This window comes from Symphodus melops (assembly GCF_947650265.1).
Source record: "Symphodus melops genome assembly, chromosome: 12".
Taxonomy (NCBI): domain Eukaryota; kingdom Metazoa; phylum Chordata; class Actinopteri; order Labriformes; family Labridae; genus Symphodus; species Symphodus melops.
The window spans coordinates 23,803,300-23,827,845 of NC_136702.1; the positions used below are offsets into that span (position 1 = coordinate 23,803,300).

Here is a 24,546-nt window from a genome sequence, read left to right on the forward strand (position 1 = left end):
GTGATGATGTTACAGAACATATATGAATTAACTTCCTGAACTTTCTCTCTGAACTCTGCACTTGTTTTTTAAATAAACAGGTTGATATTCAACGATTGGTTCATCAAGTTCAGTCACATAATTGTAAAACAGGACACACAGCGTTTTTATTATGACATGCCAAAGTTACTGTTGTGATCATTACACAGAGCATAAAGATTCACATTCAGTACGTAAATATTTGACATAGGTTTAGCTCTCATGTCTGATTAGTGTCATAGCTCTGGGTGTAATTACCTGAGTCACACACCAGAGGGCGGTACAATGCTTTCTTGGGTTATGTTGATATATGATAGATAGCTTTTTGTTTAATGAGACGACGTCGTTTCTACACAATGAAGAGATGAGCTGAGGTCACCTTCTGGATCAACAGCGCTCGTGTTTGCAACAGTTTCGTTAATAAATATTTGGCACATGACCAAATTATAGTCATTACATGATATTAATGATGAGGCCACGGCTTGAAGAGGGGACAATGCACGAAGGGGGCACTACATCGAGACCATTTCTTAGTTACTTCTTTTTAGTACTTTAGAAATATAAAGTCTAGAAAAGGTCCATGATTTAAAACACTGAGCTGATGATCAAACTCCGACCGTCTGGTCGAGAAATGACCGGCTCTACCAACTGATCCACAGCAAAGCAAGTGTGAGTGTATTTCCTTTTCAGATATTGCCAATAACAAAAAATCAAATATAATGAGCCTTCTAAATACACAAGAGAATGACCACGTAGTCCAGCCTGTTTTATTTCTAACTTCATTATAAGGAAAACTCTACCCCTCTACCTACTGTTGAATGTAATATTTCCTCATGTTCAATCTGAATTTGTGATTAACTGACACAGCAGACATTGTGAGAGCATTTCCTTAAAATGAGTTGAATATTGAATCAAAGGAACAGAGCAAATCCTGGAAAGACCTTATTGAGGTACGGTGCGGGATTAACATCTCTGATAGATGCATTTATGAACTCAGTTTTCCTGAGGTCAATGGCACCGTACTTAGTCTTTGGTCAAAAAATCGTAGATTGCGTCGCTTCCTACCCTGTGGTGGGGAAAGCAAAGTGCCTCTTGACAAGAAAGTAGAGCGTAGCTTGGATACCTTGGAGATCTTGTGTGTGAACCAGTGTGAGGGAGGAAACTTTTGGCTGAGGCGACGCCCAAGTCTGGTGATTTTCTAAAAAAACAAGTTGTTGCTTCTCTAATAATCTCTGTTCAATCTTGATCTTAGTTTGATTTGTTTGGTAGCCAGAACACATATATGTGCCAGTATTCAGTTGTTGTCATAGCATCACCAATAGGCCAGATACAGTTGGGGTACATCAGGCAGTGTTTCATTAGTTGATAGTATGACAGCAGAAGATTCATTTGTTGTGAACTTGTGACTCCTCCTTTTCCATGTTGGTGCTCACTAGACGAGCGGGCCAGCTCAGTCACAAATTCAATGTTAATACCAACAGACTTTCAAATCACTCCACAATGGCTGCAGGTCATTAAGGTTAGAAAATAGACGTGACAGAAAGTAAACCAACATACCAAAAATAGATCAAGGATCATTGTCTATCAAAGCTCCTCTCCATTAGTATCAGTCTTTCTTAAATCATGTAAAGTACAGGAATTTAAATTGTCAACTATTCAACCTTACAAAAGACTTTCCTGTATCCTCGTCTTCTCACCAAATATTAGTGCATTAAAACAAGAACACTTAGTAGAATAGATCTGTTGCTTCTGTCAGGCATGCTTTAAACACATCACACACTACATTTGTGTTAAAATGTTTTTAGGTCAACACTTCCAGGTCCGGCAGTTTGCTGACAGTTGATTAACATTTTCCAGTCCAAAACCGAGTCGCTCAAATGTTTAAACCCTCGTTACACATCAATAACATCATGTGTACATTTAAAGCTGACGGTTCGAATAATGCTCTGTAGATTGTAAAAAACATAAAACAGAGTGAAAGCAAAGAATCAAAATGTTGACCCAAATATGTTTGGACATTTGTTAAACCTGACTTTGCTCATACTTGAGCTTTCTCTTAGTGGTCATGATTTATGACAGGTGTGGTAGATATCATGGATGTTTAATAAGTATTAAAGTGAAACTTAACTGTAGTCATTTTTATGTTTTATGTGCAAACAGTACTTAGTTCCTTTATTATTATTTTTTTCATTTATTTTGTGGCATTAGTTTTCTCTGATTGTGAAGAAGAAAGTGACACCATCATGGGGGATCAAGATGAACCTCAGGTAAAAACAAAATTCTGTTCAATTTTTTTTTAAAGTGTGTTTGTCCTAACACAAATGTTGTCATATGTGTTGAGGAATTTGATATAATTGGATTAAGTTACAGCACGTTTTAATTTCAGGGGGATCTGCCTCCTGACATCAAGGATTTGAGTAAACAACATGTTAAAGAATGGGTGGATGGTGTGGATCCCAGTGTTGCAGAAATTCTGTTGCAAGAGGTTTTGCTCAAAATAAAATATAAATACAAATTAAAATACTTTAAAATGAGTGTTGAGACTTTTGAACTAGCAAAATGTAATATGCATGCCAGAGATAAGAAATTACAGAAAGATTATATAAATTCAAAAAGTTACTCTGGAGGTTCCTGCAAACCTTACCCATTTTGTCAACATACATACTGGGAGGGCAGCATTCTGGATGTCCAAGAATCTAATGCCTCAGATTTCATTAAACCCTGGCACAAGTATAAAGATATTAACAAGACACGAGATAGAAATAATTTAATTCATTCACATGTTGTAATAGGGGACAGTAAAGACAAGGAGAACAATGTTAAACATGTGTTGGAAGTTATTGTAAAGGATAAAGAGAAATTTGATGACGAACTTAAAAAGGCCATTGATCGTTATTTTGAGGATAAATACAGATGGATTGCTAATACTTGCATCAAACCACCTCGATTTGTTGGAGTTCTCAATAACAATTGGACATCATCAGACAAATGTGTTATAGAAGTGGACATTGTTCCTTACTCTACGATCTGTGAAAATAAATTCTTTAAAACTTCTTTAAAATAATAAATGAAAATAATTCCAAGAAAGAAGTAAAAACAGTCAATACTAAAACAAATTCAAAACAGCTCTTCATCCGAGATGGAGATAGCATTAAAGATATCTTACATACGAGCGAGTACAACAAGTTCAAAGACGGTCTGCCCCAACTATCTCAACGACGAAAACAAGCAGAAGAGCAGTATTTCATCCAACAATTGATTACTTTGGTCCAACTCCTCAAAATCCTATTTATTCAGGATATGGATATGACACGCTTAAAAACTAGTGAATCTGGTGCTTTAGATTTCATTGAACCGTGCCACGAGTTTAAAGTTTTTGCAGCTGATATCCAATTCCTTTTACCATCAGTAAGGATTAAGGTGTTTAAATTAAACTTCTCATCAGACAAATGTGTTAAAGAAGTGGACATTGTTCTTGACTCTAAGATCTGTGAAGACAACGTTTTCTTTACTACATTGGAAGAGTTGAAACAGACAAAGGAACACATGGACAATAAAAATGCCAAGAAAGACGGTACTGAAACAGTCACTGCTGAAACTAAATCAAAACAGCTCTATATCCGAGACGGAGGTAGCAGTAGTAATATCCTCCGGAAAACCAATACAGACAAATCTATGAGAGAGTTCATCAGTAGGGTGCCCAAACTATCTCAACTACGAAAACGAGCGGAACAGCTTTATTTAGTCCAACACCTCAGAATCTTATTATTGAGTCCTACATGTAGCCCCAACATGAATCTAGCATCACATAAGGTCCACACCAGTGATCAAATATAAGCATGCAGGTGATATATCTCTTAAATAATGATTATTTAGCGCATACAGGTACTCTTGTTTTTCTACCTATTCAATTTAATTAATTTTTTTTTTTTTTTTAATAATAATAATAATAATAATAATGGCTATATAATAATAATCATAATAATAATGATGATAATAAGCATTATTATTATATTATTATTACATTTAGCCCCAACATGAATCTAGCATCACAAAAGGTCCACACCATCCAAACCCTCTCCACATCGGTAACAAAGGACAAAGGGACTCCAGTGTGTGGATCTTCCATCACATCACATATCCTGGGTAAGAAAACAAGATAAGATAAGACATCTTAATCATCCACTGGTGAAAAATATCTACAATCATAGCAATGAGTAGATTTATGTTGCAGGTCTGCCTGGTCACTCTGATATCAAACTCTAAATTCTTTGAAAATAACTGCCATGCTTGATGATTATAAATAATTGTACATTTTCAATGTGATATTGTCATAACTTTAATAAGTGACTTAAATAATCTCTCAGCTGTCACATGACGATGAGGAGCAGGCTGACAATGAGAAAGAAGATGAGAAAGATGAGGAGGAGAAAGACGTAAGTTATTGAATACCAATTTAATCTGTTCAAACATACAGTAAAAGCATCAAGCCTGAGTGACTGACTACAATTATATATGGTACACTTTATATCACAGGGTCCGGTTTCCAGGACAGCCAGAGTTTCTGCACTTGGATAACTTTTTGCAAAAGAGGATTGAGAGCTGAGGAGAATCCACAGCACCAACAATCCAGCAAAAGATCAACAGTTGTCAGCCACAAAGTCAATCTGTGGCTGGATCCTGGACTGCAAGCACTTTCATGTCCATTTGTTCTGTCATGATGTTTTTGATGTCGAGTGAAGCACTTTGAATTGCCTTGTCAGGGGCGGCTGTGGCTCAGTTGGGACGTGTCCGGTGTGTCCTTGGGCAAGACACTTAACCCCGAATTGCTCCCCCTGCTTGCTGCATCAGGGGTGACAAATAAAGTTTAAAAAAATAAATAAACTTGCATGTTTGTAGTTATTGTACAACAATTGTACATTTTAATTTTTACACAAAATATATCGATCGATCGATTCATTTAAAAAAATAAACATTGACAAAGTTACCATATTTGGTTCAAATGCCACAATAGCAGGATCAGTATGTAGGGTGATCTCTTCTGATTGGCTGAGAGAGGATCACATGATTCTCGACCTTACTGAGGTGCAGAAGGGCGGCCATATGTAATGTGTACCTAAATCACAAAAAAATAGTCACTTGCCCAATAAAGGGTTAAAGAAAAAATCAAGGTAAATATTGCTTGAGGAGATATTTCTATTGCACGTCATTTCCAAACATTCTGTACCTGGTATAAGATTCTTTAAATTAAATTAAAAGTGTATTTTGTAAGCATTATGTGTTAGATATCAAATCAAAGCTAAAATGTAAAGCTAGCTTGTGTTTTTTTTCCACAAAATATTGTAAAACATTTCATTTACAGCCATAACAAAGAAAAATATGTAAACAGTGGACAGTTAACCAAACGAATAGAAGAGAAGACCGAAAAAGCAACGCAGGTCTACCTCTCCACAAATACACCACTACACTCCCCAGATTCCCTGCAACCAGAACATGACGTTGATTCACCCATAGGCATATTATACCATATTATATATGCCTCATAACGTGCTGGAACGCATCAAACGTCCAGACCAGACCACCACCATATTGGATGGGTCTCCTCAGTCTACGATAGCACCAGAGTCAATAGGAATCAATGGAGAGCGAGCCACTATGCCGGTATTTTATGCAGTTTACAGTTGCAATAACCAGTGCAGTTTTTATAACAGGTTGCGTGGGGTTACTTTTTACTTTGAAAATCAGTTAGAAATTCTGGGAGTTCTGATGATTATTGTAATTGAGGATAGACCTTCCTCAATAGTAATGAATGCAGAGCGGGCGCATTGGAGACCCATTCAAGATGGCGGTTGCGCTGATACGTCAGCTCCAATAGGCAGCATCAGTCTATGAGGCGTCCAGGTATATTATGTCTATAGATTCACTGGCCACATCACCTTCTGCCAGACCTCAAACACAAAAACCCAAGCTTGCATTCAGATTATCCCTCCTTTCTCCTTTCACTTTCCTTTTATCCTTAACCCCGGAAGCATTTAAGTGGCGGCCATGAGCCGTACAAATTCTTTGAATGTTAGGGAAAGGTGGGTCAATGCTTCCTTTTTAACCTTCTTTAGCATAGGAAACTCTGGACCAGATGACAAAGTACTGCCCCACAATTCCCTGCAGCCACTACTTTTAAAGGTCCCATATTCTTTTCTGGTTTTAGATTCTCTTGAGTGTTTTTCAGGTGTCTTGTGCAGGTTTAAGCACATCTGTGTGCAAAAATTAAAAGTCTGCAGAAACACAGCTTCTCCTACCTCCTCCTGCTAGCAGTAGCTTTAGCTGCATGAAACGCTCAGTCCCTAGTCCCCCCTCGTTGAAAATGTGTGGAGTGACATCACAAGACAAAGTTGTTACTGATCCAAGCCCATTGGCTCGTTGTAGAAAGCACAAGCTCCCCTCGGACTGACTGTAGCATTCCAAATATGGTTTAAAGCATCTTTTTACAATGAATGAGTCTAATTAGGTTTTTATTTAATTGCCTAAATTGATTTTTATCCACTAAAGTTTTTGCATTTTATCAGCAATATTTAAAATATGTGTGCTTATTGTTTACAAATCAAGATTTTCTGCATCAACATTTAACTAACACATACATACCAATTTTAAAATGGTAACATATGTATTTGGTGGTGTTACACATAATTTACAACTTTTGTTGGATGTGGCGGTCAGTCAGTCATGCTGATCTCCTTTTTATATCAACATTATAATATTTTATGTTTGTTTATATTTATGGACTTAATCTGATATATTATGAAGTGTAATGTTACACAAACTGACTGATTTCTAGTTCAGTTTATTCAGTTATTTTAGATCATGTACTTCCTGCTATGCATCCTTTGTTTACCTGTCCAGGGAAAACACGTGCAAATGAGCTAAAGCTAACTCAGGTGCAGGTGTGCTGCTTCTGAAAATATAAACAATAAATAAATAACATTTGTTCATTAAAGGTCAGATTGTAACAGGCAGTGTATGGACCCAGTTACAGCACTACAGGAAACTAGCAGATAGTGACACTTTAATGTTTTGATGAGGTGGGTGTGGCTGACAGGTAGAGAGAGAGAGGGAGGCAGTCTGAATGGAAAAATACTGAGAGGCAGAGCAGAAAATACGTCAAAAATGACCACATGATGTCACGATAGTTCATCCACTCTTGTACCTTAAAATGAGGCAAATCAGATAATCTTATGCACTGTCTGTCCTGTCACTGTCTGTCCTGTTGTCTCACATGTATCTCCCTGTGCCTGTGTTCACCCTCTGTCGGCGCGCTGCCCTTAAAACTGTACACTGTGGAAAAGAAAAGGTCAGAAAACTCTTTAAACCAGGGCTAGAGGTCTGACTGTTAATGTGTTGCTTTGCCTGTTTTGAGTCCTTCCTTCAGAAGCGTGCTGAGCTCTGTCAATGACTGAGACCCCAGATGTGTCTTTTAGTTAGTCTTTGGAAATCAAGTGACTCAGCAGATTCTCTGAGGTGTAAAACCTCCAAAAGTCAGAGATGGAAAAAAGTGATCCTTTTTTTTGTTTTTTTTCCAAAGTGTCCAAAAGTCTTCATTCAAAGACTGCACAGGTAACACTGGGATGGCGCCCCCTGGTGACCAACTTCTACCTCTTTACTGTTTGTAGATGTTGTCCTGTAAATGTAGACCGAGCAGCAGTGCTTTCAGGCAGTACAAGTAGTAACACACTGTTGAAGTAATCAGTGTAGCATACAAAGGTCTATCGCTCATATCATTCATAAAATCCAACAGGATGAGTTATTACTCACACACACACACACACACACACACACACTGTAAAGTGAGTGCAGATAAGGACATGGACTTTATCAGCACTTTTTGTATCAGGATGTAAACATGTTGATTTCTGCTGTCAATAGTATGGGGGGGGGGGGGGGGGAAATGAGCCTTAGACCTCCGTCTAACTGTGCATCGATAATTAGTAATCAAACTCTTCTTTGCTTCTTTGTTCTTTCTCTGCCTCCTCTACCAAGTGTTCTCCTTGGCCTGATGCTCTAAACTTTACCAACCACAGCAGCAGCAACGCTCCATCACCAGTTTACCACAGCTCCCCGACATCCTGCAGCTTCACTGATGGGTGAGTCAGCATTCAAGCACAGCGTCACCATACGTGTTCTGCAAGCGACCATTTTGTTTTGTCCTGTAGACCTGTAGACCTGTAGTCCTGTAGTCCTGTAGACCTGTAGACCTGCAGACCTGCAGACCTGTAGACCTGTAGACCTGCAGACCTGTAGACCTGTAGACCTGTAGACCTGTAGTCCTGCAGACCTGTAGACCTGTAGACCTGCAGACCTGCAGACCTGTAGACCTGTAGACCTGCAGACCTGCAGACCTGTAGACCTGTAGACCTGCAGACCTGTAGACCTGCAGACCTGCAGACCTTTGAACACTGGTGAAGTTTGTAACTCGTCTATTGTCTGGCTTAGTTTCAGGAGATTTCTTGGTTTCATTCTTGGCAGTGTACGACGTAAATTATCTTTCTATGCTTCGGTTAAAAGGTGAATTTTGTTAGTTTGATTGTTGGGCCCAAATTCATGGTTATATGAGGATCTAAATGTTAGAATTAAAACCAATAGGTTTTCTTTGCAGGTGGCAACACAGGCTGTCATGGCTGCCAAACAGTCGTTCAAATGATATGGATGAAAAGGGACATATGTTTCTGTCAGTGAGAGGCTCTGATTTGTGCACCATTGAAGAAAGACTCCTTACAAAAACACAATAACAGGACAAACCGGGCAGTGGGACATGTTTTGTTTCTGTTTGCTGTGAGGAGAATAATGTAACTTTAGTCATTAAGAGCAAAAAAAAGGCAAGTAAGGTCTTCGGTTTAAACAAGCCAAAAGTCCCCGTACACAGGTGTGAGATTACAGAGGCAACAGCTCCCTCTATGGGTGCTCACCAGTGCGTGCGTGATCTGTAAACACAGCTGAAGACAAAAATGTATTTTAAAATGTAATGGACAGATGACACACTCAACCAATCACCTGTTCTTTCCTCCTCATGTTGCATGTTTTTAAAGGAACTGTTCTCCAAACCAGCAGGGGGAGCTGCTCATGCCCAGCTGTTCAGATGTAAGTAACAGTAAAACAGTGCGGTGTTAATGTTGCTCTCTTATTCCTTTTAGGCCATTATTTGGAGACAGTGGATGCTGTGCTGCTATACTCATTTCAAGGGCTCTTCTTCTTTTTGACATGTAGCACCTTCTGCCCACGACCTCGCTGCAGGACGCTCAGCAGTGGCTTCACCATCACAGGTTCTCGCCTTTCTCACGGCTCTTCTCCAACTTCTCAGGTAACTGAGGGCCAAAAAATATATATCAAAATCCATGGGACTTTTATTCAGTACTAACTGACTCACTGATTCAGTGACGAAAAGCAGGAAATGATCTGTTGTTGTTGCAGGTGCAGATCTGTTGAGGATGAGCAAAGAAGATTTGATCCAGATCTGTGGCCCTGCTGATGGTATCCGTCTTTTTAACACCATGAAAGGAAGGTGAGGCATTACTCTTAACACACCGCTCATTCTCTTTAGTGCTGGGCTTGTTGTTTTATTAAAAAACTCACACTGCCAACTACTGGACTGGCATGTGTATTACAGCTTTATCAGTGTTTTTTTTTTGTGTGGATGTGTGCACTTTTATGAAAACATCTTCAGTGGATCGTTCTTTTGTAAACGTGGCCTCGAGAAAAACAAGTCTGTCAGTGTTAGTGGGAGACGGACTAATGCAAAAGTCATTGCCTCCATGCAAACTGTTCACATCTGTGTGTTGTTGTTCTTAACAGATAATATGACAAACAGTGATATAATGAATGGAAACATACATTAATAACACCGTTTATACCAAACGTTTAAAAGACAAGTGTAGCTTGGGTTCTGTTTCTGTGAACAACAAGACAAACAATCCATCTTGTGTGGCGTTGACTCGTCTTGTACTTCGCACTCTGCTCGTACCTCTCAGGTGTATGCAGCCCCGCCTGACTATCTACGTGTGTCAGCAGCAGGCCAGAAATCAAACTCCCACCAAACCAGGCGGTGGAGACGGTGAGTGAAGCCAAACACCTGGAAGCAGTCAAATACAGCAGCTCTGCAAAGCTCATGATACAGAAGAAAGGTTGATTGTCATCATGTTCATACTTGAGATCACTAAAGTTCAAACACACGTCACTTTTAAAATCACGTTTCTTAAAGGCGAGGTTGATCATTTTCTCCTGATCCACTTTTTAAGATTTTAGTTGAAATTGTCTTTAGGTCCTGTCAGAAATGAAAAACTCATGTTCTCTGAAAAAGGAAAATCTGTCACCTGTAGCAGTTCAACCAATCACAGCCTCCCTGTCTCCCTGCTCCTTCTCTACCACTTGTTTTAGTGAGTTTGTCATTTTGCTGTTGTGAGTACTAAAATAAACCTTTTGTTTACACGTATGGTGATCAAGTTCAGTGTGTGCTTACCACTGAATGAGTCATGAGATGATGTAATCACCTTATGGACCAATGGCGCTAGTGCATGTAAGCGAGGGGCGTGGCTTAAGAGGGAGCACAGAATGAGATTCAGAATCGTTTTTTATTGGTAAGTACATTTACACATACGAGGAACTTGTCTTGGTGTATTGGTGCAAAAAAAAAAAAAACAGTTCACATACATAATTAGACTGAATAGTAATTACTTAAAGTCAAATAGAATATAAGAAGCAATTACCAATAACATTGTAAACAATGTCAATTATAAAAAATAATCAAAAACACAATGGGTACAAGGGTGCATGAAAATAAATGTAAGGTCCAGTAATTGTTAATGTAAGGCATCAAAAAGAAACTGTGATGTGCTCTGAGTGAACCTGAACAGAGGGGAGGGGTGCAGATGGAGCATGGGGGGAATGCTACTTTCAAATTCATAAGAGTTTTTAAAACTGACCAACCCTGCCTTTAATTAAATCTGAACTTTTAACACAAAAAGATCTGATCACATTTATTGCAGCGACTTGTATCGGTCTATTTGAACACACTTTATTAACATTTCTAATATTTCAAATGGGTGATCGTGTCTTTGAGAGTTTCTGAAAAATGTTCTGGAGACAAATTAACTGTAGCTGTGACAATATTTGTCTTTACAAGAGAATATCAATAAAATTTAAAGTGACACGTGGAGTCCCATTGACTTGTGTCCTTAAGTTTCCTCTCTCTCTCTCCTCTCTGCAGTCTACCACGCTCTGTACCTGGAGGAGCTCACACTGCTGGACCTGTCTGAAAAGATCGCCATGCTGTACAGCATCACTCCACAGCAAATCACACACATCTACAGACAAAACCCCTCCGGCATTCACGTGCTAGTGTCCGACGAGGTAACTTGACACAAAGGCTCAAAAAAAAAAAAAAAAAAAGGCCCAAAAATACATTTAGAAATAAACAAAACATTTGGAGAGAAAAGAGACAGACTCTCAGGTGGAACAAATTCCACCTGTCCTTCCAGCGTTGATTAGCAAGCTTAAAACAGAACCTGTGGAAGGCTGGTTGGACGGATAACTTCGGTTTAATGATGACGATGATGATGATTTGGAAATGCAAATAAGATGTCAACATTCATCCATTCATTCTCCTCAGATGGTTCAGAACTTTAAGGAGGAAACGAGCTTCATCCTCAGCACTATAAGGGGTAAAAACTGTCAACCTTATATTTCCTGAGTGGCCGAGCTTTGGGAGTTTCACTGATCTTTCACCGTTTTGTTCTCGTTCCCAGATGGAAGCACAGACGGCTACCACGTTGTATTGAAATGACCAACAGACGCTCAGCAGGTGCCACGTTTCACCAGTGGAAGTGTGCAGAATACATTTCAGTCAGTCAAAGAAGAATATCAGAGTTTGTAGCTTCAGCCCTTTTTCTCAAACATTTTTGGAATCAGATCATGTTTGCATGGAATTTGGGAATGCAAACTTGTCAATCCATTTTGGGACAAAGTCAAGGAACACTTGGGTAAGGGGGTTGGATATGACGATACCTAAGTCATCAAGGATCTGCCTGTGAGAGGATCAAACTGAATTGACTTGTTGTGATAAACGTTGGGGATGAAACTGCTACAGGTTATGGAAAAGTACGTACGTCACCCCCACAATTTAAGCAATGGATGGAACTTATGTCAGAAATTGTGTCTGATGAACAAGTTTTAGCAAGACTCAATAATGAAGGGGAGACTTTCCACAGGTTATGGGGCCACTTTTTTGTTTGAACGCGTAGCACCATTGGTGGATGGTAATAATAGAGATGTTGTACTGTGTATTCTTTAGTCATTGAACTGTTGTTTTGGTTCCAACTACGTCCTCAGTTGGGACTTTGGGCGTACTGATGTACAACAACAATGCTGTCCATTTTGTTTGTTGAATGTCGAATTAAAATAAAAAGTTGGATTACAAAAAAAATATTTTGGAATCAGTCCGTAACGCCTGAGAAGTAACCCCGGAGGGTAAACATGTTTTATCATGTCCATTAAAAAAGATGTTTTTCCAAAGTACAGGCTCGGATACTTCTTGTAAATGTCTGACAATAATACAGAAAACTTCCTTTAACCACAGAGTGGGATGCTTTTTTCCCAAACCAGAAACAGCCATTTCATTCATCTTAAGGCCTTCACAATCCACAGATGGAAATGTTTTCTTTATCATGCAGCAGCTAAGTTTGTGCTGCCTTGATCAGTTAGTTAGTTTTATTGAGCAGCTTTTAAATGCTCTAAATGTGAGATTTACTCCTTTATACCTGCTTACATTTATTGTTTTATGAAAGAAAAGTATGTGACTCAAAATGTCACACGATGTCACGTTTTGATGAAAAGTGATCATCATGGCTGTCGCACTTTATGAGAAGCTGTGATGATGCAGTCCTTTTTCTGAGACATGTCTCTATGATGAGTTTATCTCATTTTTCACTTTTCCTTGATATTCGTAAAAGTGCATTCAAGTACATAAATAGGCCTGTTATGAGGGAAAGTAAAACTTCAGAATAAGAGGCCTTTATTTTATTTATTTCAGAGGAAACAATGTTCATTAGATAAGATTAAAGTAATCAGAAACCCTTTATTTCTATTGGCCCATTAGCTGTAAGCACCACCACAGAAACATGTTGACTTCCTGTTTCAGTTCTTGTGCTAAAACCTCTCTCCTTCAAGTTCAGTTGAGATCTTTAAACATTAAAGTGTTGTATTTGTGAACAGTACAAACATGACTTCCCCTCGTGTCTCTCAAGAAAACGCATGTCACATAAACGGCTGCGTCTCAAAAAACAAAAGGCGATCAATCGAATGCCTGCTATCGGTGAATTCATCTGCACTGTGAAAATGTGTGATTTAAAGGTAAACAGAAGTCAAACATGGGAGAACTTGTTTTTGTGTTATGTTCCTCGGGTACAAATACTTCTACTCTTGACATGGACAAGGAAGTCACGCTATGCTTGTTGGCATCGTGAAATAACATTCATGTCCACACCTTGTTGTGTTGAATAGTTTCAGTTCCATTTCAGGATAAACTGGATACAGGTAATTATTTCAACTTTTATCCTCGACTAACCCTCGATAGCTGACTTCTATTCTGTGACATGATCTGATCTGTTAGCACTTGTTTCTTTAACCACTGTGGTCTTGAAGGTTTGCATAAGGCCCATTGAAACTGATAGAAAGTCATAACAGTGAAGAAAAAAAGAAAATAAAGTCTATTACAGTTGTTTAATGGACATCATAGCAGCTCCTGGAATCTGTGGTGTTCAGCCATTCAATCACAAGAAGACACGACTTATTCTAAAATCTAAGCCTCAAATTATCTGTAAGGAAACAACTACTGCACCTACATAGATGTTTATTTCATGTGTATTTATATGTTTCTCAGGAAACGTCCTCGTGAATAGTTCTCCCTCAAAGTTGTTTATAGTCATTTCTGTGTTAAAACCTCACTTGAGTCTATCCGGCCTTCAAGTTCAGTTGAGTCTTTTAAACATACTATATACCAGTGGTTGGTAACTAGTGGCCACTGCCAATAATGCCTGGCCCGCCATCCATAGATCTATCAGCCAGCTCCTCCAAAACAGCCACCATTACTTCTTTAAAACCTTCTGCATCAGTGAATGGTTTGTTGTGCCGGGTGAGAACCTGTGCTGCTTTAAGGAACGCATTTGTCACTTTTTGCTGCACTGTGAGTCTTTGAACCGGGACCCTGCTGCTGTGCGCAAATCCAGCTGTTAGTGCGCTAAGTTTCTACTTCCGTGCCTCTTTCTGGAATGGATAAACTTCTCTGAAGTCGCCATGCTTCGTTTCATGGTGCCTTCGGGTCTTATTCCTTGCAAACTGCAACAACCTCATTGCAGATGAGAGACTGGTGTCATGGTTTGGTTTTGTTCTGTATTTAATCCTGTTTTAGTTTTCATTATTTCCCTTGTGTTCTGTGTATCTATGTTCCTAGTGTGTTTTACTTTAGTCCCTAGTGTGTTTCCCTGTATCCTTGTGTTCTTCTATGTTGCCTGTTAGTTTATTTCCTGTCTTGTGTTTTAAGTCTAGTCTTTAGTGTTTCCTGTTTTATTTTGTATATCTGGTTTTGGTGGTGGTGTCAGTGTTGGGTTTTACTTTGTACTTGTCCTCAGTGTTCTGGTCTTGTGTTCTTGGTTCCTTGTGTTTCCCGCCTTAGTGATTACCCTGATGTTCCTCACCTGTCTCGTTAGTCTCACCTGTGTCTGATTACCCCTTGTCTGTTTAGTTTCTGTGTCTGCCTCAGTTTCTTGTTGGTTCATTGTATTGTCATGTCATTGTCTCGTGTTCTTGGAATGTGTTGCTTCTCCCTGCTCCCTGTGTTTTCTCCGTCGTGGTTTTTTGGATTTTGTTTTTTCTCAGTAAGTTTTTGTTTTTGCCTTTTTGTTAAAATAAATTATTATTTTCTGCAATTGGGTCCTCCTCCCTGTTTCCTACCTGCTAACCCGTGACAGAATGAACCAACCAATCATGGACCCAGCGGAAGATTTAGATTCCATGGACTGTTTTTCAAAAATTCGTTATTTTCAAAACATGTTGCTCTCGATACGGAGCACTTTTGAGTCTGAGCGTTCTCCATTTGATGGCACCCGCCTGGCCATTTTTACTGGCACTCGTGGGGGCCAGAAGAGGAGAAGTGGACGCCATGGTTCCCGGTTGCCCAGCATTCCAGTGATTCTGCCCTTGTGCTTCCCAGACCCACAGCAGCCTAAACCTCAGTCCAGGCTTCGGCCTCATGGTGCCTCAGAGCCTCTGCTTCCTGTACCCGTTCCGGCAGAGTGCTGTCTGCTTCCTGTCCCTGTTCCGGCAGAGCGCCGTCTGCCTCCTGTCCCCGTTCCGGCAGAGCGCCATCTGCTTCCTGTCCCCGTTCCGGCAGAGCGCCGTCTGCTTCCTGTTCCCATTCCAGCTGAACGCCGTCTGCCACCAGCTTCGGCAGAGCGCCGTCTGCCTCCTGTCCCCGTTCCGGCTGAGCGCCGTCTGCTACCTGTACCTGTTCTGGCAGAGCGCTGTCTGCTTCCTGTTCCTGCAGAACGCCGTCTGCCACCAGTTTCGGCAGAGCGTTGTCTGCTTCCGGTCCCTGTTCCAGCAGAGCGCTGTCCGTTTCCTGTCCCCGTGCCTGCGGAGCGCCGTCTGCTTCCTGTTCCCGCTCCGGCAAAGCGCTGCCTGCTTCCTGTTCCTGCAGAACGCCGTCTGCCACCAGTTTCGGCAGAGCGTTGTCTGCTTCCAGTCCCTGTTCCAGCAGAGCGCTGTCCGTTTCCTGTCCCCGTGCCTGCGGAGCGCCGTCTGCTTCCTGTTCCCGTTCCGGCAGAGCGCCGTCTGCTTCCTGTTCCCGTTCCAGCTGAACGCCGTCTGCCACCAGCTTCGGCAGAGCGTTGTCAGCTTCCTGTCCCCGTGCCTGCTGAACGCCGTCTGCCACCAGCTTCCGCAGAGCCTTGTCAGCTTCCTGTCCCCGTGCCTGCTGAACGCCGTCTGCCACCAGCTTCCGCAGAGCGTTGTCAGCTTCCTGTCCCCGTGCCCGCTGAACGCCGTCTGCCACCAGCTTCCGCAGAGCGTTGTCAACTTCCTGTTCCCCTGCCTGCTGAACGCCGTCGTCATCATGTTGAGGTTCCCTCGGCATACGGGCCGACACCCGACGACGAGTCCTCGCTGGTCCAGCCGACACCCGACGACGTCTCCTCGCTGGTCCAGCCGACAACTGACGACGTCTCCTCTGCGGTCCGGCCGACACCCGACGACGTCTCCTCTGCGGTCCGGCTGACGCCTGAGCTTCCCTCGGCAGTCCGCCTGACGCCCGACTATGTTCCCTCTGTCATCCGGCCGATGCCTGAGCTTCCCTCGGCGGTCTGGTCAACGTCCGACGACATTTCCTCGGCGGCCCAGTCAATACCTGAACTGTCTGCCAGGTCTGGTCGGCCACCTGGCTGCCCATCTGAACTCTCTCCCGTGCCTGCTCGGCCTCCGGGCCGCTCACCTGAACTCTCTCCCGTGCCTGCTCGGCCTCCGGGCCGCCCACCTGAACTCTCTCCCGTGCCTGCTCGGCCTCTCGGCCGTCCCCCAGAGCTCTCTCCCGTGTCTGCTCGGCCTCCTGGTCAACCCCCAGAACTCTACTCTGAGTCTGTTCGGCCTCCCGGCCGTCCCCCAGAGCATCTCCCGTGCCTGCTCGGCCTCCTGGCCGTCCCCCAGATCTTTCCCCTGTGTTTGTTCGGCCTTGTATGCCTGAAGGTCCGGAGTCCCTCCTCCAGACCCCCTCCACGGCATAAAAAAGAAACTGTGATGTGCTCTGAGTGAACCTGAACAGAGGGGAGGGGTGCAGATGGAGCATGGGGGGAATGCTACTTTCAAATTCATAAGAGTTTTTAAAACTGACCAACCCTGCCTTTAATTAAATCTGAACTTTTAACACAAAAAGATCTGATCACATTTATTGCACCGACTTGTATCGGTCTATTTGAACACACTTTATTAACATTTCTAATATTTCAAACGGGTGATCGTGTCTTTGAGAGTTTCTGAAAAATGTTCTGGAGACAAATTAACTGTAGCTGTGACAATATTTGTCTTTACAAGAGAATATCAATAAAATTCAAAGTGACACGTGGAGTCACATTGACTTGTGTCCTTAAGTTTCCTCTCTCTCTCTTCTCTGCAGTCTACCACGCTCTGTACCTGGAGGAGCTCACACTGCTGGACCTGTCTGAAAGATCGCCATGCTGTACAGCATCACTCCACAACAAATCACACACATCTACAGACAAAACCCCTCCGGCATTCACGTGCTAGTGTCCGACGAGGTAACTTGACATAAAGGCTCGAAGGAAAAAAAAAAAGGCCCAAAAATATATTTAGAAATAAACAAAACATTTGGGGAGAAAAGAGACAGACTCTCAGGCGGAACAAATTCCACCTGTCCTTCCAGCGTTGATTAGCAAGCTTAAAACAGAACCTGTGGAAGGCTGGTTGGACGGATAACTTCGGTTTAATGATGACGATGATGATGATTTGGAAATGCAAATAAGATGTCAACATTCATCCATTCATTCTCCTCAGATGGTTCAGAACTTTAAGGAGGAAACGAGCTTCATCCTCAGCACTATAAGGGGTAAAAACTGTCAACCTTATATTTCCTGAGTGGCCGAGCTTTGGGAGTTTCACTGATCTTTCACCGTTTTGTTCTCGTTCCCAGATGGAAGCACAGACGGCTACCACGTTGTATTGAAATGACCAACAGACGCTCAGCAGGTGCCACGTTTCACCAGTGGAAGTGTGCAGAATACATTTCAGTCAGTCAAAGAAGAATATCAGAGTTTGTAGCTTCAGCCCTTTTTCTCAAACATTTTTGGAATCAGATCATGTTTGCATGGAATTTGGGAATGCAAACTTGTCAATCCATTTTGGGACAATGTCAAGGAACACTTGGGTAAGGGGGTTGGATATGACGATACCTAAGTCATCAAGGATCTGCCTGTGAGAGGATCAAACTGAATTGACTTGTTGTGATAAACGTTGGGGATGAAACTGCTACAGGTTATGGAAAAGTACGTACGTCACCCCCACAATTTAAGCAATGGATGGAACTTATGTCAGAAATTGTGTCTGATGAACACGTTTTAGCAAGACTCAATAATGAAGGGGAGACTTTCCACAGGTTATGGGGCCACTTTTTTGTTTGAACGCGTAGCACCATTGGTGGATGGTAATAATAGAGATGTTGTACTGTGTATTCTTTAGTCATTGAACTGTTGTTTTGGTTCCAACTACGTCCTCAGTTGGGACTTTGGGCGTACTGATGTACAACAACAATGCTGTCCATTTTGTTTGTTGAATGTCGAATTAAAATAAAAAGTTGGATTACAAAAAAATATTTTGGAATCAGTCCGTAACGCCTGAGAAGTAACCCCGGAGGGTAAACATGTTTTATCATGTCCATTAAAAAAGATGTTTTTCCAAAGTACAGGCTCGGATACTTCTTGTAAATGTCTGACAATAATACAGAAAACTTCCTTTAACCACAGAGTGGGATGCTTTTTTCCCAAACCAGAAACAGCCATTTCATTCATCTTCAGGCCTTCACAATCCACAGATGGAAATGTTTTCTTTATCATGCAGCAGCTAAGTTTGTGCTGCCTTGATCAGTTAGTTAGTTTTATTGAGCAGCTTTTAAATGCTCTAAATGTTAGATTTACTCCTTTATACCTGCTTACATTTATTGTTTTATGAAAGAAAAGTATGTGACTCAAAATGTCACACGATGTCACGTTTTGATGAAAAGTGATCATCATGGCTGTCGCACTTTATGAGAAGCTGTGATGATGCAGTCCTTTTTCTGAGACATGTCTCTATGATGAGTTTATCTCATTTTTCACTTTTCCTTGATATTCGTAAAAGTGCATTCAAGTACATAAATAGGCCTGTTATGAGGGAAAGTAAAACTTCAGAATAAGAGGCCTTTATTTTATTTATTTCAGAGGAAACAATGTTCATTAGATAAGATTAAAGTAATCAGAAACCCTTTATTTCTATTGGCCCATTAGCTGTAAGCACCACCACAGAAACATGTTGACTTCCTGTTTCAGTTCTTGTGCTAAAACCTCTCTCCTTCAAGTTCAGTTGAGATCTTTAAACATTAAAGTGTTGTATTTGTGAACAGTACAAACATGACTTCCCCTCGTGTCTCTCAAGAAAACGCATGTCACATAAACGGCTGCGTCTCAAAAAACAAAAGGCGATCAATCGAATGCCTGCTATCGGTGAATTCATCTGCACTGTGAAAATGTGTGATTTAAAGGTAAACAGAAGTCAAACATGGGAGAACTTGTTTTTGTGTTATGTTCCTCGGGTACAAATACTTCTACTCTTGACATGGACAAGGAAGTCACGCTATGCTTGTTGGCATCGTGAAATAACATTCATGTCCACACCTTGTTGTGTTGAATAGTTTCAGTTCCATTTCAGGATAAACTGGATACAGGTAATTATTTCAACTTTTATCCTCGACTAACCCTCGATAGCTGACTTCTATTCTGTGACATGATCTGATCTGTTAGCACTTGTTTCTTTAACCACTGTGGTCTTGAAGGTTTGCATAAGGCCCATTGAAACTGATAAAAAGTCATAACAGTGAAGAAAAAAAGAAAATAAAGTCTATTACAGTTGTTTAATGGACATCATAGCAGCTCCTGGAATCTGTGGTGTTCAGCCATTCAATCACAAGAAGACACGACTTATTCTAAAATCTAAGCCTCAAATTATCTGTAAGGAAACAACTACTGCACCTACATAGATGTTTATTTCATGTGTATTTATATGTTTCTCAGGAAACGTCCTCGTGAATAGTTCTCCCTCAAAGTTGATTATAGTCATTTCTGTGTTAAAACCTCACTTCAGTCTATCCGGCCTTCAAGTTCAGTTGAGTTTTTTAAACATACTATATACCAGTGGTTGGTAACTAGTGGCCACCGCCAATAATGCCTGGCCCGCCATCCATCCATCGATCAGCCAGCTCCTCCAAAACAGCCACCATTACTTCTTTAAAACCTTCTGCATCAGTGAATGGTTTGTTGTGCCGGGTGAGAACCTGTGCTGCTTTAAGGAACGCATTTGTCACTTTTTGCTGCACTGTGAGTCTTTGAACCGGGACCCTGCTGCTGTGCGCAAATCCAGCTGTTAGTGCGCTAAGTTTCTACTTCCGTGCCTCTTTCTGGAATGGATAAACTTCTCTGAAGTCGCCATGCTTCGTTTCATGGTGCCTTCGGGTCTTATTCCTTGCAAACTGCAACAACCTCATTGCAGATGAGAGACTGGTGTCATGGTTTGGTTTTGTTCTGTATTTAATCCTGTTTTAGTTTTCATTATTTCCCTTGTGTTCTGTGTATCTATGTTCCTAGTGTGTTTTACTTTAGTCCCTAGTGTGTTTCCCTGTGTCCTTGTGTCCTCCTATGTTGCCTGTTAGTTTATTTCCTGTCTTGTGTTTTAAGTCTAGTCTTTAGTGTTTCCTGTTTTATTTTGTATATCTGGTTTTGGTGGTGGTGTCAGTGTTGGGTTTTACTTTGTACGTGTCCTCAGTGTTCTGGTCTTGTGTTCTTTGTTCCTTGTGTTTCCCGCCTTAGTGATTACCCTGATGTTCCTCACCTGTCTCGTTAGTCTCACCTGTGTCTGATTACCCCTTGTCTGTTTAGTTTCTGTGTCTGCCTCAGTTTCTTGTTGGTTCATTGTATTGTCATGTCATTGTCTCGTGTTCTTGGAATGTGTTGCTTCTCCCTGCTCCCTGTGTTTTCTCCGTCGTGGTTTTTTGGATTTTGTTTTTTCTCAGTAAGTTTTTGTTTTTGCCTTTTTGTTAAAATAAATTATTATTTTCTGCAATTGGGTCCTCCTCCCTGTTTCCTACCTGCTAACCCGTGACAGAATGAACCAACCAATCATGGACCCAGCGGAAGATTTAGATTCCATGGACTGTTTTTCAAAAATTCGTTATTTTCAAAACATGTTGCTCTCGATACGGAGCACTTTTGAGTCTGAGCGTTCTCCATTTGATGGCACCTGCCTGGCCATTTTTACTGGCACTCGTGGGGGCCAGAAGAGGAGAAGTGGACGCCATGGTTCCCGGTTGCCCAGCATTCCAGTGATTCTGCCCTTGTGCTTCCCAGACCCACAGCAGCCTAAACCTCAGTCCAGGCTTCGGCCTCATGGTGCCTCAGAGCCTCTGCTTCCTGTACCTGTTCCGGCAGAGTGCTGTCTGCTTCCTGTTCCTGCAGAACGCCGTCTGCCACCAGTTCCAGCAGAGCGCTGTCCGTTTCCTGTCCCCGTGCCTGCGGAGCGCCGTCTGCTTCCTGTTCCCGTTCCGGCAGAGCGCCGTCTGCTTCCTGTTCCCGTTCCAGCTGAACGCCGTCTGCCACCAGCTTCGGCAGAGCGTTGTCAGCTTCCTGTCCCCGTGCCTGCTGAACGCCGTCTGCCACCAGCTTCCGCAGAGCGTTGTCAGCTTCCTGTCCCCGTGCCCGCTGAACGCCGTCTGCCAACAGCTTCCGCAGAGCGTTGTCAGCTTCCTGTCCCCGTGCCTGCTGAACGCCGTCTGCCACCAGCTTCGGCAGAGCGTTGTCAGCTTCCTGTCCCCGTGCCCGCTGAACGCCGTCTGCCAACAGCTTCCGCAGAGCGTTGTCAGCTTCCTGTCCCCGTGCCCGCTGAACGCCGTCTGCCACCAGCTTCGGCAGAGCGTTGTCAACTTCCTGTTCCCCTGCCTGCTGAACGCCGTCGTCATCATGTTGAGGTTCCCTCGGCATACGGGCCGACACCCGACAACGAGTCCTCGCTGGTCCGGCCGACGCCCGACGACGTCTCCTCGCTGGTCCGGCCGACGCCCGACTATGTTCCCTCTGCGGTCCGGCCGACACCCGACGACGTCTCCTCTGTGGTCCGGCCGACACCCGACGACGTCTCCTCTGCGGTCCGGCCGACACCCGACGACGTCTCCTCTGCGGTCCGGCTGACGCCTGAGCTTCCCTCGGCAGTCCGCCTGACGCCCGACTATGTTCCCTCTGTCATCCGGCCGATGCCTGACCTTCCCTCGGCGGTCTGGTCAACGTCCGACGACATTTCCTCGGTGGCCAGGTCAATACCTGAACTGTCTGCCAGGTCTGGTCGGCCACCTGGCTGCCCATCTGAACTCTCTCCCGTGCCTGCTCGGCCTCCGGGCCGCTCACCTGAACTCTCTCCCGTGCCTGCTCGGCCTCCGGGCCGCCCACCTGAACTCTCTCCCGTTCCTGCTCGGCCTCCGGGCCGCCCACCTGAACTCTCTCCCGTTCCTGCTCGGCCTCCGGGCCGCCCCCAGAGCTCTCTCCCGTGTCTGCTCGGCCTCCTGGTCAACCCCCAGAACTCTACTCTGAGTCTGTTCGGCCTCCCGGCAGTCCCCCAGAGCTCTCTCCCGTGTCTGCTCGGCCTCCTGGTCAACCCCCAGAACTCTACTCTGAGTCTGCTCGGCCTCCTGGCCGTCCCCCAGATCTTTCCCCTGTGTTTGTTCAGCCTTGTATGCCTGAAGGTCCGGAGTCCCTCCTCCAGACCCCCTCCACGGCATAAAAAAGAAACTGTGATGTGCTCTGAGTGAACCTGAACAGAGGGGAGGGGTGCAGATGGAGCATGGGGGGAATGCTACTTTCAAATTCATAAGAGTTTTTAAAACTGACCAACCCTGCCTCTAATTAAATCTGAACTTTTAACACAAAAAGATCTGATCACATTTATTGCACCGACTTGTATCGGTCTATTTGAACACACTTTATTATCATTTCTAATATTTCAAACGGGTGATCGTGTCTTTGAGAGTTTCTGAAAAATGTTCTGGAGACAAATTAACTGTAGCTGTGACAATATTTGTCTTTACAAGAGAATATCAATAAAATTCAAAGTGACACGTGGAGTCCCATTGACTTGTGTCCTTAAGTTTCCTCTCTCTCTCTCCTCTCTGCAGTCTACCACGCTCTGTACCTGGAGGAGCTCACACTGCTGGACCTGTCTGAAAAGATCGCCATGCTGTACAGCATCACTCCACAGCAAATCACACACATCTACAGACAAAACCCCTCCGGCATTCACGTGCTAGTGTCCGACGAGGTAACTTGACATAAAGGCTCGAAGGAAGAAAAAAAAAAAAAAAAAAGGCCCAAAAATATATTTCAAAATAAACAAAACATTTGGGGAGAAAAGAGACAGACTCTCAGGTGGAACAAATTCCACCTGTCCTTCCAGCGTTGATTAGCAAGCTTAAAACAGAACCTGTGGAAGGCTGGTTGGACGGATAACTTCGGTTTAATGATGACGATGATGATGATTTGGAAATGCAAATAAGATGTCAACATTCATCCATTCATTCTCCTCAGATGGTTCAGAACTTTAAGGAGGAAACGAGCTTCATCCTCAGCACTATAAGGGGTAAAAACTGTCAACCTTATATTTCCTGAGTGGCCGAGCTTTGGGAGTTTCACTGATCTTTCACCGTTTTGTTCTTGTTCCCAGATGGAAGCACAGACAGCTACCACGTTGTATTGAAATGACCAACAGACGCTCAGCAGGTGCCACGTTTCACCAGTGGAAGTGTGCAGAATACATTTCAGTCAGTCAAAGAAGAATATCAGAGTTTGTAGCTTCAGCCCTTTTTCTCAAACATTTTTGGAATCAGATCATGTTTGCATGGAATTTGGGAATGCAAACTTGTCAATCCATTTTGGGACAAAGTCAAGGAACACTTGGGTAAGGGGGTTGGATATGACGATACCTAAGTCATCAAGGATCTGCCTGTGAGAGGATCAAACTGAATTGACTTGTTGTGATAAACGTTGGGGATGAAACTGCTACAGGTTATGGAAAAGTACGTACGTCACCCCCACAATTTAAGCAATGGATGGAACTTATGTCAGAAATTGTGTCTGATGAACACGTTTTAGCAAGACTCAATAATGAAGGGGAGACTTTCCACAGGTTATGGGGCCACTTTTTTTGTTTGAACGCGTAGTACCATTGGTGGATGGTAATAATAGAGATGTTGTACTGTGTATTCTTTAGTCATTGAACTGTTGTTTTGGTTCCAACTACATCCTCAGTTGGGACTTTGGGCGTACTGATGTACATCAACAATGCTGTCCATTTTGTTTGTTGAATGTCGAATTAAAATAAAAAGTTGGATTACAAAAAAAATATTTTGGAATCAGTCCGTAACGCCTGAGAAGTAACCCCGGAGGGTAAACATGTTTTATCATGTCCATTAAAAAAGATGTTTTTCCAAAGTACAGGCTCGGATACTTCTTGTAAATGTCTGACAATAATACAGAAAACTTCCTTTAACCACAGAGTGGGATGCTTTTTTCCCAAACCAGAAACAGCCATTTCATTCATCTTAAGGCCTTCACAATCCACAGATGGAAATGTTTTCTTTATCATGCAGCAGCTAAGTTTGTGCTGCCTTGATCAGTTAGTTAGTTTTATTGAGCA

The 24,546-nt window shown here is 42.6% G+C and overlaps 3 protein-coding genes and 2 long non-coding RNA genes across 5 annotated transcripts in view; 3 read left to right on the top strand and 2 right to left on the bottom strand.

The window, feature by feature from the left end:
- Positions 1-2,602, top strand: part of LOC306832382 (sterile alpha motif domain-containing protein 9-like) — an 86,839-nt gene extending 84,237 nt beyond the window's left edge. The window contains exon 4 of the transcript XR_013780220.1: positions 2,502-2,602. The gene's annotated coding sequence lies outside the window, so the exon portion shown is untranslated. The remainder of the gene's footprint in view (positions 1-2,501) is intronic.
- Positions 2,603-8,226: 5,624 nt separating this feature from the next.
- Positions 8,227-8,712, bottom strand: LOC306832485. Its single transcript, XR_013780237.1, has 3 exons — positions 8,385-8,712; positions 8,305-8,336; positions 8,227-8,240 (listed from the first exon to the last, which is right to left on the bottom strand). It is a non-coding gene; the product is annotated as an uncharacterized lncRNA (long non-coding RNA).
- A 372-nt stretch (positions 8,713-9,084) lies between these two features.
- On the top strand, positions 9,085-12,573 carry LOC306832395 (transcription factor CP2-like protein 1). The gene is made up of 7 exons (XM_079357049.1): positions 9,085-9,147; positions 9,274-9,367; positions 9,478-9,568; positions 10,035-10,117; positions 11,270-11,412; positions 11,672-11,723; positions 11,808-12,573. Exons 1-7 carry the CDS (start codon positions 9,130-9,132, stop codon positions 11,843-11,845), a joined length of 519 nt encoding a protein of 172 aa, XP_079213175.1. The 5' UTR covers positions 9,085-9,129; the 3' UTR covers positions 11,846-12,573.
- A 4,747-nt stretch (positions 12,574-17,320) lies between these two features.
- Positions 17,321-17,964, top strand: LOC306833241. Its single transcript, XR_013780323.1, has 3 exons — positions 17,321-17,363; positions 17,620-17,671; positions 17,756-17,964. It is a non-coding gene; the product is annotated as an uncharacterized lncRNA (long non-coding RNA).
- Positions 17,965-20,251: 2,287 nt separating this feature from the next.
- On the bottom strand, positions 20,252-22,141 carry LOC306832973 (uncharacterized protein; the record flags this gene model as incomplete). Its single annotated transcript, XM_079357995.1, has 3 exons — positions 22,091-22,141; positions 21,396-22,060; positions 20,252-20,341 (listed from the first exon to the last, which is right to left on the bottom strand). Exons 2-3 carry the CDS (start codon positions 21,843-21,845, stop codon positions 20,252-20,254), a joined length of 540 nt encoding a protein of 179 aa, XP_079214121.1. The 5' UTR covers positions 21,846-22,060; positions 22,091-22,141.
- Between the last annotated feature and the right edge of the window lie 2,405 nt (positions 22,142-24,546).